The sequence below is a fragment of the Giraffa tippelskirchi genome, chromosome 1 (genome assembly GCF_054371585.1).
Source record: "Giraffa tippelskirchi isolate mGirTip1 chromosome 1, T2T-mGirTip1v1.2.pri, whole genome shotgun sequence".
Taxonomy (NCBI): Eukaryota; Metazoa; Chordata; class Mammalia; order Artiodactyla; family Giraffidae; genus Giraffa; species Giraffa tippelskirchi.
Window position 1 is genome coordinate 110406206 of NC_137275.1, and position 13567 is coordinate 110419772.

Consider the following 13567-nt stretch of genomic DNA (forward strand, 5'->3'; position numbering starts at 1 on the left):
CCTCGGTCAGGAAGATCCCCTGGAGAAGGGAATGGCTACCAACTCTAATATTCTTGCCTGGAGAATCTCATGGACAGGGAAGCCCAGTGGGATACAGTCCATGGGGTTGTGAAGAGTCAGATACTATTGAGTGACTAAGCATGCACGTGCGCGCGCGCACACACACACACACACACAAGAAAAGTGAAAAGGAACCCAATACTAATAGAGTGAGTATTTTTACAGTCCTGGGGATATCAGTAATCTACAAATAAGCTAGTAAGTAAGCCAATGCCCTTCAGAGTAGGATTCTTTCCCTCATCTCTTATAAAACACTAGAAAAATTTGGTTGCATTTTCAGCTATAATGTAAGCATCAGTGTATTGCAAAATGCAGTCATTTAAGAGAAAATATTGTCTGACCATAATACAAGAGGGAAATAATAAAACAAAATGAATAATACTCAATAACTTGACCATCTCCCAAATTTCACAGGACTGTGTTATGACTCTCTTTCTGTAGAAGTTTTTTTTTTTTTTTTTTAATTTGTTTTCAGAGAACTTCTTAATCTAAAGACATACTATGGCCATCAAAGTGACATCATTTAGTACTTTTCTCTTGTGGTTAATAATCTATGTACTATAATTCTTTCCAAATAGCTCTAGTTCTGGTAACACAAACCAGTGGGTTAAAATCTGAGCCTTTCACACTTGCATTGAATACAATGTGCCATTATCAGTACTAAAATGCCACTTAATTGTGTTCCTTTACTTATTCTTATACATATCCCTATTTTCAAAGTCCTTTTCATTTTTTGACAGGTAAAAATTAAACTGGTAATCTTCCTAACTGGTTCTTAGACCAAAAGAAAATATAAATGTAAATTATATAATGTATAAAAAGGTCAGTGGTAAGAATATTATATATCAACATTTATGAGAGATTTTCAAAGTTGCACTCAGAAGAAAATAAATGTCTCTATATGCTTTAAATACTAAAGAATAAACAAGGAATTTTTTTAAGTTTTAAATTTCATTGAAGATTTTTAAAAAAGAATATCTAAAATAAAGCACACGTTGGCAAACTCTAGTCCATAGGTCACTTTTAGCCCACTACCTGTTTTGGTGAATAACATTTTATTGAAACATAGCTATGCTCATTGACTTTTAAATTGTCAGTGGCTGCTTTTGTGCTACAAGGGTAGTGTTGAGTCATTGTGACAGGGACTATTCAGCTTCAAAGTCATACAGCCCTTTCAGTTCAGTTGAGTTCAGTCGCTCTGTCATGTCAGACTCTTTGCGACCCCATGAATCGCAGCACGCCAGACCTCCCTGTCCATCACCAGCCCCCGGAGTCCACTCAAACTCATATCCATCGAGTCAGTGATTCCATCCAGCCATCTCATCCTCTGTCGTCCCCTTCTCCTCCTGCCCTCAATCCTTCCCAGCATCAGGGTCTCTTCCAATGAGTCAACTCTTCGCATCAGGTGGCCAAAGTATTGGAACTTCAGCTTCAACATCAGTCCTTCCAATGAACACCCAGGACTGATCTCCTTTAGGATGGACTAGTTGGATCTCTTGCAATCCAAGGGACTCTCAAGGGTCTCCTCCAACACCACAGTTCAAAAGCATCAATTCTTCGGCGCTCAGCTTTCTTCACAGTCCAACTCTCACATCCATACGTGACTACTGGAAGAACCATAGCCTTGACTAGACGGACCTTTGTTGGCAAAGTAATGTCTCTGCTTTTCAATATGCTATCTAGGTTGATCATAACTTTCCTTCCAAGGAGTAAGTGTCTTTTAATTTCGTGGCTGCAGTCACCATCTGCAGTGATTTTGGAGCCCAGAAAAATAAAGTATGACACTGTTTCCACCGTTTCCCCATCTATTTCCCATTAAGTGATGGGGCCAGATGCTATGATCTTAGTTTTCTGAATGTTGAGCTTTAAGCCAACTTTTTCACTCTCCTCTCTCACTTTCCTCAAGAGGCTTTTTAGGTTCTCTTCACATTCTGCCATAAGGGTGGTGTCATCTAAATATCTGAGCTTATGGATATTTCTCCCAGCAATCTTGATTCCAGCTTGTGCTTCCTCCAGTGCAGCGTTTCTCATGATGTACTCTGCATATAAGTTAAACAAGCAGAGTGACAATATACAGCCTTGACGTACTCCTTTTCCTATTTGGAACCAGTCTGTTGTTCCATGTCCAGTTCTAACTGTTGCTTCCTGACCTGCATACAGGTTTCTCAAGAGGCAGGTCAGGTGGTCTGGTATTCCCATCTCTTTCAGAATTTTCCACAGTTGATTCTGATCCACACAGTCAAAAGCTTTGGCATAGTCAATAAAGCAGAAGTAGATGTTTTTCTGAAACTCTCTTGCTTTTTCAATGATCCAGCAGATGTTGGCAATTTGATCTCTGGTTCCTCTGCCTTTTCCAAAACCAGCTTGAACATCTGGAAGTTCATGGTTCACGAATTGCTGAAGCCTGCCTTGGAGAATTTTGAGCATTATTTTGCTAGCGTGTGAGATGAGTGCAATTGTGCAGTAGTTTGAGCACTCTTTGGCATTGCCTTTCTTTGGGATTGAAATGAAAACTGATCTTTTCTGTTCTTTTCCAGCCCTTTACTGTACTTACTGTAACCTTAATCTAGGGCATGTAAAGAAAAGGATTATTAAAAATAAAATTATAAAATAATGATTTTAAAATTAATCTGTGATATGTCAGTTGTTTTTAACATGTTCTAACATGCATAGAAAACCATGTAATGTTATGCTATTTTGTTAGCATCCTCGCATACTAAAACATTGAATGAAAAGCATAATGAAAAAAATAGATACGTTTCTCACATACAGGTGAAATATTGAAAGTAAATATTATTAAATCTAATTCAGCAGATGTTTAACTATTAATTACCTGCAGCCAAGTGAAAATTTATTCCAGGGTGTATAAATTATTTACTATACGGAAATATGTTAATATACCTAATCACATCACATAGCCCAAAGCCGAGAAATCATGCATTAATCTTAATAGAGACAGAGAAACAGTTGGTCTCTTTTTATGATAGAAAAATATTAATCTAGAAATGGAAAAGTATATTCTCAGTATGCCACAAACAGCATACATACTCTGATGTTTTTCACAGTTAAACATCAGAGATGGTCTTTTAAAGTCATAAATGGTACAAGAATATCTTCTATTTCATGAATATTTAAGGGAAAAAAGTTAATGAAAGTTCCAACTAGTGAATAAGACATGAAAGATTTGATAAGAGGAAAACATTATTATTTTCAGATTATATTATGACTATATTTCCTGAAAACAAAGTCTGGAAATTAGCAGATCTGATAGTTGTCCTCATTCAAGCTTCTTCAGTTGGCCAAGGGATTCCAGTGAGTTTGACATGTAACATTTATTAGTTGTGTCTTTGCATTTTCCTTCAATTCGGAACAGTTCCTCATTTTTTCTTTGTATTTCATACCTTGACAGTTACAGAACTATAAATCAGTTATTTCATAGAACATCTGTTAATTTGGGGTGTTCCTGTTAGTTTAAAGTTAATGCATCATTGGCTGAAGTATTTCAGAAATAGTGTTGTGTTCTCATTATATGCCCATCCTATCAGATGCACATGTTTTCCTTTGTTCTATTACTGATAGTGTTTACCTTTGATAAGTTGATTAAAATGCTACTGACCATTCTAAACTTACTATTTTTCCATTTTTGTAATAGGTGTTATATCAGGAGATAATTTGTAACCATAAGAGTACCTATCCTATTCTGCATTATTTTATCCATCTGTTTATTTATATTGGCATGTATTCATGGCTTTCTGTTTTATTCAATGATTATAATTTGTTTCTATATATATTTAACTGCTCAAATTGTCCAAGGTGGCCAAATACTGAAAATTATCATACGGCCAGGATCTGCACTGATTACATTCCAAAGCTAGGATTTTTAAGAAGAATTTTTAGATATACTTTAGGATGCATGAGTAACTTGAATGATGGAAGAGAAGAAAAAAAAAAAAAAACGCAAGCAACTAATAAGGACAATTTCCATCTCAGGCTTCCTATTTATTCTTGATTCCCAAGGAAGGGCTTAAGTCATAAAAATCATTAAAGATGTAAAAGTTGAGATACTGATCTCTAGCAAACTGGGGGTTTATCTGAATTATGCAAAAGAAATGATCTGTAGAGTTTTTCACACATCTCTATTGACACCAATAAATATGGTTTCGTTTAATTAAAAGCCCTCATTATGGCTTGCATACTGCCTGGGGCTGAGTTGTGAAGCCATTAGAATGGGTTCTAATCCAATCTGTACACAGAGACTCACAGAAGGAAGATGTTGTGAAGAGACAGAGGGAGAAAACAGCCACCTACAAGCTGAAGAGAGAGGCCTGGAACAGATCTTTCTCTCCCAGTCCTCAGAAGTACCCAACCAGTGTGCACACCTTGATTTTGGACTTCCAGATTCCAGAAGTGTGAGACAATAAATACCTGTTGTTTAAGCCACCCAGTGTGTGATTTGTTACAGTAGTCCATGCAAACTAATACACCTTCTTTACATTATCTAGTTACTAGAAGGGTCTCCAGCTTGCGCCTCTAAGATTGATAAGGACTCAAAGAATACCACCCAACATGGTGAAATTATCAGAACCTAAGGAGGTGAAGTAAGCAGCTAACAAACCAAGTATCACTCAATATGTGTTCAACCCCATGTATGTAATCACTAGATGACATTTTTTAACTGAAAGAAAACACAGTTGGCAAGATAGACACATCCAACTTTGATTCCTCGAATTCTTCTTTGTTGCCCCAGAGTTGCTGGCTCTCTAATCTCTGATCATACCCACTTCATGTAACAGGCATCATAGTGGAATCAATACAGCAAAGTCAAAATTAACAACCTTCTCTATGTGTTGTTTACATTAGCTAAAAATTTTTGTAATAGGCATGTTACAAAATGCAATATATTTAAAACTTTACATTTTTTATTATTATATCTGAAATTTAGGGATTCTTTGCAAGAGGAGCAAGGGGAAAAGTGATTTTCAATGAAAAAATTTAAAGAGATGAAATTCTTCAAGTTTTTGATTTTTACACTTTTTAGTGTAAAATTAAGAAATTAAGAAAATTAAGAAATCATATACACATGGAATTCGATCTCCACATTTCATCCTAGTTGTTTTATAGGCAGTTTTTCACATTCCATAAAAATAAAAATGATAAAGTAGTTTTAAAGCCTAAGTTGCATATTTTGTAAAAATAATATATACAATATTTCTGAACCTAATTTTAGCCATTCATTTTATTAAATCATTGGATTTTCGATGCTTGAAGAGAAACTGAATGACAGAAGCCATTCTATTAATACCACCTCACTAAGTTCTTTTTGTTATAGCAATAATAACATACATGATTTATTTCTAAAATCTTAAAATGCTTGGGAAAACTAAACAGAGTATATAGTACCTTTCATTATATATCTCAAACTCTGATTACAACAGAGTTTTCTTTATTTCAATTTTCCTCTAAAACTGATTTAATACATTATTTTTAAGAAATAATATTTTTCCTAAAAGAACGATAAAATCTAGCATAAAAGTAAAAGTTGAACTTTATACCGTAAAATTGAGAGACAATGAAGGTGTGAAAGATATCTCTGTTAAGATTTAATACTCTGAACTTTAGAATTAATGCAGTATTGGTGGAGAGTAGTCTTAGGGCAATCAGGGCAAGTAAGTTTGAGATAGGATGTGGAAAATTCAGTAATTAATAAATTTATTTAAATTTTTAAAAAAGAATGCAGTATTAAAATAAGAAATCTACATATTTACCATCCTACAAATTTCCCCCAACTAACATAGGCATTAACTACACTTGTACTAAATCACCTTTACTGACCTAGAATATTGTTTTTGAGCATTCCATCTACCACACACCTAAAATTAGGAAGTGTCTACTGAACTACTACTAATTTTGAGAAAAGTTTCATTCACAATTAAAGTTAAGGTCAATGAGTTGCCTTCAAATAGTTGAATACTCTTAGTAGTCTAACAGCTCTTATCATAGCGCCAAAGAAGTGAAAAAACTCAATTGTTTTTAAACTGCACCATTACATGGTCTCTTTCCCTAAACTTCTCTTTTAATTATGCAGTCCTTTTTGATAAGTGGATAAGTAATGATCTCTTTGGATGAATAAATGGTAATCTGATTCTACTGCAAAAGAATAATTTGGCTCAGATATAATGTTCTTTGGACAAATAAGTAGTTAATATATTACCAAAATTAGTACCAAAGAATTCATAATAATAATCTCATATTTTATTAATAATTATCACCCTCAACTTTTAAATTTTTTAAAAATATATCTATCAATATAATCCTAGAAAATTAAAAATTTTTAGGAAATTGAAAGGATTAGTTTTCCTAACTGTATGTGTATATTTAACCACACAGGTCTTCAGAGAACTGAGATTGTGGTATTTGGTATGCTTCCCAGGTGGCACTAGTAATAAAGAACCCACCTGCCAATGCAGGAGAGAAAAGAGACAGGGCGGGGGGTTGGGGGGTGATCCATCCCTGGGTTGGGAAGATCCCCTGGAGGAGGACATGGCAACCCACTCCAGTATTCTTGCTTGGAGAGTCCCATGGACAGAGAAGCCTGTCGGGCTATAGTCCAAAGGGTTGCAAAAAGTCAGACACAACTTAAGTGGCTGAGAACACATGCATAGTATTTATAACACTTCATCACATGGAGTACTGATGGAATATGCCTGAATAGATCACTCCATGATCCAAATACCTGCTATCTGGGGCTAAGAGGTTCCATTTCTAGCAAACAGGCTCTATCTCTCCCAACCACATGCAATCATTCATCACATAATCCTAGGAGGATCATAAATCCTTTATAGGAAGAAAGTAGCAAGGAAGGAGACCAAACAGAAACAATTTAAACTATGACCTATGAGGGACAGGGTAAAATGCTGTATTTCTACCTGGTATCATCAGTGCTAGATTAGTGGAGTACGTCACTATGATCTCACAGGTCAGAGTACAATGAGGAATCAACATACACTTTGACAAATTAAAGTATGTGTGCTTAACTGCATGCTCAGTCATGTCCCACTTTTTGTGACCCCGTGGATTGTAGTCCACCAGGCTCCTCTATCTGTGGACTTTTCCAGGCAAGAATACTGGAGTGGGTTGCCATTTCCTTCTCCAGGGGATCTTCCCAACCCAGGGATCAAGCCCACGTCTCCTGCATTGGCAGGCAGATTCTTTAACCACTGTGCCACCAGAGAATAGTTAATACTGTGGGATTCAACACATCCCATTATTTTATAATATGAAGATTCCAGCTTCAGAGTCTCAAAACAGGAGGATATAAAAGGGGCTGACTCAAGCCTGAGGTGAGACTTAAGGACCACCAGTTGTTATTTCAACATTTATGTACCAAAAAATACATGTATAGATACAAACAGAGCTATGGTAGAGTCCTGGCAAGTCTTCTGAATATCTCCCTCTACACTTTTCATTCATATTTATTCTGGCCTCCTCATCAGATGTTAAGTCTGTCAAGGATATATAGTAGTTCCTCTCTGCTCACAAAAGGACCTTTATCTAACAATATTTAAGGTCTTCCTTGTAGCTCAAATGGTAAAGAATCTGCCTGCAATGCAGGAGACCCAGGTTGGACCACTGGGTCGGGAAGATCCCCTGGAAAAGGAAATGGAAACCCACTCCAGTATTCTTGCCTGGGAAATCCCAGAGACAGAGGAGCCTGGCAGGCTACAGTCCATGCCATCAAACAAGTTGGACACGACTGAGTGATTAAGACTACACACGAATATTTTAGACTGTTAGATGAGCTAAGTACCTTTTATCTGACTATAAGTCTGAAGAAATTTGGAATGAGGGGATAATAAGTGATGCTAATGGGTTTTTAGTAACAAGATATCTTAGAAAGATAAGTGGGCTGTTTACTCCAATGAATCCACCTTGGAATCCAGTGAGAAACTTGAAAGATCTAGGTTAGGACACAGCAATGGCTGGCTGGCAAGCAATGATTGACAAGGCCTCAGGACTAAAGACAAATGAATCATGGAGGGTGGGAAAGAGACCTATTGTTTTGTTCTGGTTTATTTTCAACCCTTTCTCAAATAGTTCATTAGAAGTCTAGGTAAATGAGAGGCAGAATAGGTGACGAAATCAGTTGGGGAATGGACACTGCAGTTTCTTTCTTCCATCTTTCAGATACATGAGAAACGTGGGCTCATAGGTAGAGAAAAACTAGGAGTAAAATTTTGTGACATTGGTGGAAAGACTCAAAAGACTATTTTTATATGAAATCAAATTATTAAAAATTAGAGCATTTGGGGAAATAGACTTTTTGAAAAGCCAGAGATTAGAAGCCTCTCACATTCCGGACCAGTGGCTAGATGTGCAGTGGCTACTGGATTATGAATACTCAAGAGCTGTGGCAGGACCTCACCCAGGGAGAATCTGAATCCATTCCCGCCAGGGTAGCAGGAGATGCCAACATCTTCCCAATGGCTGCAGTCATGACCTCCCCAGGGTCTCCGCGAACACTGAAGGAAACTGGCTTCCTTTCCTGAGCAACTGACACCTTCCAACCATATGGGTCCCGTGCTCTCTTCAAAGTGGTTTGCAGAGGCTTGTTTGCCATATCTGTGGCAATAAAATAAACATCATGCACAGAACTGCTGTCTCTTGTTTCAAGGAACCACAAAACATAAAACAAGCAACTTCATTAAGCATCATGACTTCAGAGGGTAAGTACTTGTTCTTTCTCCTATCCTGAGAACTCACTTCTAACAGTAGTGTTCACTACATCACATATTTTGATGATCTTAACAATGTTTGATTGACTGAATGGGTAACGAGTGGATAATTAATCCTATTCCCCCAACCATTCTTGTGTTTTGTCTACAATTTAAGCCACCATCCAGAGAGAATGCAGACAGATAAATGTCAAATTCCTGACCGTGGAAATAACACAGTGCACCAGGAAGTGAAAACACTTGCGTCAGCCTCTGAAAGCCTTCTGAGTGCATGTGATTTCATTAGTTCTCTAAGACCCTTTCCTATCCTGTCTTCCAAAATAAACCATGTGAGGAATTTCCTGGAGGTTCAGTGGTTAGGATTCCACACTCACTGCCAAGGGTTGCAGGTTCAATTCCTGGTAGTGGAACTAAGATATTGAAAGCTACATGGCACAGTCAAAGAAAACAAGTAAACAAAAAATAAAAACAAAATGTATGTATTGGTTCAATGATTTCTCAAGCATCATTCCCATCCATGATGAAACGTGGATTTTAACCCATCAAAATCAGAGTAATAACAGTGTTTCTACCTTTTTATAAGGTTACATAATCTGATTTTTTAAACTTTCATGAATTATATTTGTGTTTCAACTGACTTTATTTGTAACACTGCCTTACTGAAAAACCCGAAGTATATTATAATATATATATATATATATATATACACACTGTAGAAATAGGAAAGATCCACAAAGTCAAAAATTAGCAAATAAGTCAATCTCTACCTTCGTTCATCTTCTCCCCAGTTTAGTTCTTTTGTTCTGTAAAATCCAAACAAGCCTCCAGAAATCCCTGGGCTAAAAGATATCTGAAGTGTCTTTCAATTGGTCTATATAAATAATTAAACTCTAACTCATAAATTTTATGTTAGTCACTTCCATCCCAATTTATTATTTCTGTACTAAGAGTATGAAGAGATCTTTCTCTCTGAAAAATGAATTTTCCTAATCTTTTCCTATGCACTTACTTATTAAATTTATTTAACATGATAAACATTTCAATTAATTAAAACAATGCAACTTTCAATGTCATTCTAAGACTTCTATTTTGCTGACTTATCGATTCTTAGCTAAAAAAGTAATTATCCTAAATTCCATACTGCTATCACGCTCAACTTACACCAGGTTTCCACAAAATGCAGCAATCGGATTACATCCATTCATATCGATTATGTAAGAGACAGCAAGAGGTCATTTTACTTTGGGATTTCGTTTGTATGAAGAAACCCAGAGTTCACCGTCTTTTTCATTCCAAAAGTGCATTCTCTTTCAGAAATTCCTCTGTAAACTAAAATGTAAATGTAGCAGGTGCCTATTCTACCTTCTAACGTAATCATTTAGAATTTTAACAAATATTGAGAACACTTTCAGAACCATTAAGTTCTGATACTCTGTATATGCAAGAAAAACTGAATGTATCTGTGAAACAATAAAATAAAATAAAAAATGGAGAAAAAATCAGCATTTATTCAGTTGTTTTCACTAATAAGGAAAAATATGAGAACAGTAAACAATAATATTTTTGAATTTTTCTAAACTTGTGAAAATGGGATACAGTTCTCAGACTAACAGAGATTTACTTGGATGAAACGGCATTTTAAAGTAATTCTTATTAATTAAATATCAATATTTATTTGGCTAGCATGTCATAGCCCTTGACCTCATAATTATAATTAACTGCACTGCCCATGAAAATTCAAAATATTTGTCAATCGCATACATCTATACCTTTGTGATGTCATTATTTACAACAGGAAAATTTAAACTAATTGATATATTAAGTAAATTATAGTATGAACATCATCAGTTATGTTATTAAAACTATGACTACAGTAATATAAAGTAAAAAAGTGAATAGTAAAATTATATATCTACTACTAGAGCTGCTACAAAGTTATACACAAGTTTTAATAATGGAAAAATTAGGAGTAGTTTTTTATTTTCTCTTTTTTCCAAATCGCTAAAATTTTATATTACTTTTACAACTTTAAAAATATATGTTTAAACATAGCTTGAATGAAAGCATATTTTAAGTTTTAATAAATATTTGCAATTAATTCTATCTCAAGCTGAAATAATATAATTTTGCTTATTTCTTTTAAACAAGAGACAATTACTTCAAGTATGACATAGCAATATGGAAAATAAGAAAGAATGGGCATCCATGGGCTTCATTCAGATATTAGCTCAAAGGCATCATTTGCAATTACTTCAAGCAACTTAGGTCTTTACTCTGGAATGCATTATGTGTGTGACATGAAATATATTGCTCAAAGTGTGATACTCAGTTTTTAAGAGAATGAGGTCAAGGGTGAGTTCAAAAGGTCATCTCATGACAAGAAAGCTGTTTTTCTCAAATAAAAGTGATAATTATCATCACATTATGAGAAAGGAAATAATGTAATACCAAAGAATTTGACATTGGACTTCTCTGAAATTTTAAATACAGTGATGTTATCACTAACAACATCCAATAGTAGCAATGCATCAGAATAAAACTGATCATTCACAGCATACAGTCTTACTTAAATAGACAAAACGGGACTTAGAAGTCATCCATGGCTCCAACCAGTTATTCAAGAAGAGGGGTCATGGCAGGAAAGGCAAATGAGATAAATAGCAAGATATGGTTATTTATCATCAAAGAAATGTTATTGTTTTTTAATTGCTGAACTTCCATATATAGATAGGTAGATAAGAGGGGTAGGAAGGTAGGTAGAATAGACAGGTAGATAATAATTGAGAATATATACTGTTAGTATTATAGACATTACAAGCAAGGGTGACAAAATAAGACTTTTAAAAATATAGCTTGGCATTTAGCTATCTCATATCAATAGATCTTACTTAAATCCCAGCTGTCAGCAAACCACATAGGTATTAAGATCAGTCCAGCCATCATTACAGACAGTCCCCCACTGTCCCCTGTAATACACTTCCAGGCGACGCTCATGGCTGCCTTTACCACCTGCAAGTCTGATGACGCCATCTGCGACAAGAAGAAGACACGGAGACTGAGCAAATAATGATCAGAAAAAGGCAGAGCAACATTGTAATTTCATGAGAAATATCATCCTACCCAGATCTCTCTCGAGGCCTTTTTTTAAACTCCTATTAGAATTGTCCTTGGTAGCTCGGACAGTAAAGAGCCTGTCTGCAATGCTGGAGACCTGAGTTCAATCCCTGGATCGGGAAGATACCCTGGAGAAGAAAATGGCACCCCACTCCAGGATTCTTCCCATGAACCGAAGAGCCTGGAGGACTACGGTCCATGGGGTGGCAAAGAGTCATTCACAGCTGAAGCAACTAAGCACACAAGCATAGAACTGTGCTCAGTGATCTGAGATCATTAACGGGATTGTTCTTGAACAAAGTCATAACACATATCGGTCCTAACAAACTACTTCCCTTTTATTTCTACTCTTGTGTCTAACTAGAAAAATATACTCTGATATAATTCCAAAGTAACTATTTAGATTTCTTCAGATTAAATAATACTTGGGAAATTTCTTATGGTTTTAATCTCCTTAAAAGTATGAGCAATATTTGTCACTTTAATTTAAAAAGTATAAAAACACAGTAACTTGGAAATAGCTGAAAAATTTAACTGTGAATGAAAAAATACTGAAATATGAAGACAGAAAAAGCTACTCTGGTTAAAGAGTGATCTATCATGTCAAAATATTTATTACTATTCCTTAGGCATTCATAAAGGATTTCCTGGTGGCTCAGATGGTAAAGAATCCACCTGCAATGCAGGAGACCCAGGTTCAATTCCTGAGTTGGGAAGATCCCCTGGAGAAGGGAATAAAAACTAGGGTGCATGTTTTGCCTGTGTTCTTTTATCGATAATACAAATCTAAATTTCAGTCTTCTGAAATTAAATGAATACTTAATTCCCAGAAAATCCTGTAAAAAGCTTCTAAGCAGATACACAATATAATAAATTCATTCCCCAAAAAGTATAAGAGGCCATTTCCATCCAAAATAATCCAAACACTGTCCCTCTTCCCAAATGAAATATATAAATAATCTTGGGAGAAAGTCATACTTTTCATGAATCTCTGGGATCATTCAAAGTAAATTAAGGTCTCCTAGCAACAGAATCATTATTAATGTAAAATTTCACTGTTTGCAAAGCATTGTTACACCTGTTACCTCATTTGACCATCCCAGCAACAGTACAAGACTATCCTCATTTGAAAGAGGAGGAAATGGAGGCTCAAGAAGATGAAGTGCTCTGGCTTACAATCTGGTATAAATTTTCTATTTGTTTTGTGTATAAATGGGTTATTCTAATAAAACAACAGTGTATACAGAGCTATGTAAATAAAAAAGTAGACCTTCAGCATTTCACAGTCTGTCAGAAGTATTTCATTTGACTTTTTTAAAGAAATATTAAAGCCTTAATTTTTTTCTTCAAGCTCTTTTTGCTATAGAAACAACAGATTTGTGTTGACCCAACTTCTCTTGCCCATCCATTTCTCTCTTCTTCCCCTCAAACATTTAAGTACATACACATACACTCATTTGCACTCAGACATGTCCTTCTTGCAACACAAGACATAGCTTGACAAGCATGCTGTGATTTGGAACAGTCTGAATATTCAGCACAGCAAAGGTTAACCTGGTTCTTTAATAGTGTGCTTTAATCAACAATCCCATCAAAATAGTTTTACCAGCTATAAACACATTCTGAGAGTCAAGACAGGCTAATAAATGAATGGACTAAAT

At 35.5% G+C, this 13567-nt stretch overlaps 2 protein-coding genes across 6 annotated transcripts in view; one reads left to right on the top strand and one right to left on the bottom strand.

Moving 5' to 3' along the window:
• Positions 1–13567, top strand: part of LOC145506735 (uncharacterized) — an 82368-nt gene that overhangs the window by 46714 nt on the left and 22087 nt on the right. Inside the window, exon 2 of one of the 5 annotated variants that reach the window (XR_014054270.1) lies at positions 4314–4498. The exons of the other annotated variants lie outside the window; for them this stretch is intronic. The gene's annotated coding sequence lies outside the window, so the exon portion shown is untranslated. Of the gene's footprint in view, positions 1–4313; positions 4499–13567 lie in introns of those variants that run through there. 5 annotated transcript variants of the gene reach the window in all.
• LOC145505946 (neurotrypsin-like) overlaps positions 1–13567 on the bottom strand; it is a 74687-nt gene that overhangs the window by 24912 nt on the left and 36208 nt on the right. The window contains 2 exon segments of the mRNA XM_081489337.1: positions 8483–8679; positions 11681–11822. Coding sequence (XP_081345463.1) covers positions 8483–8679; positions 11681–11822 — 339 coding nt within the window.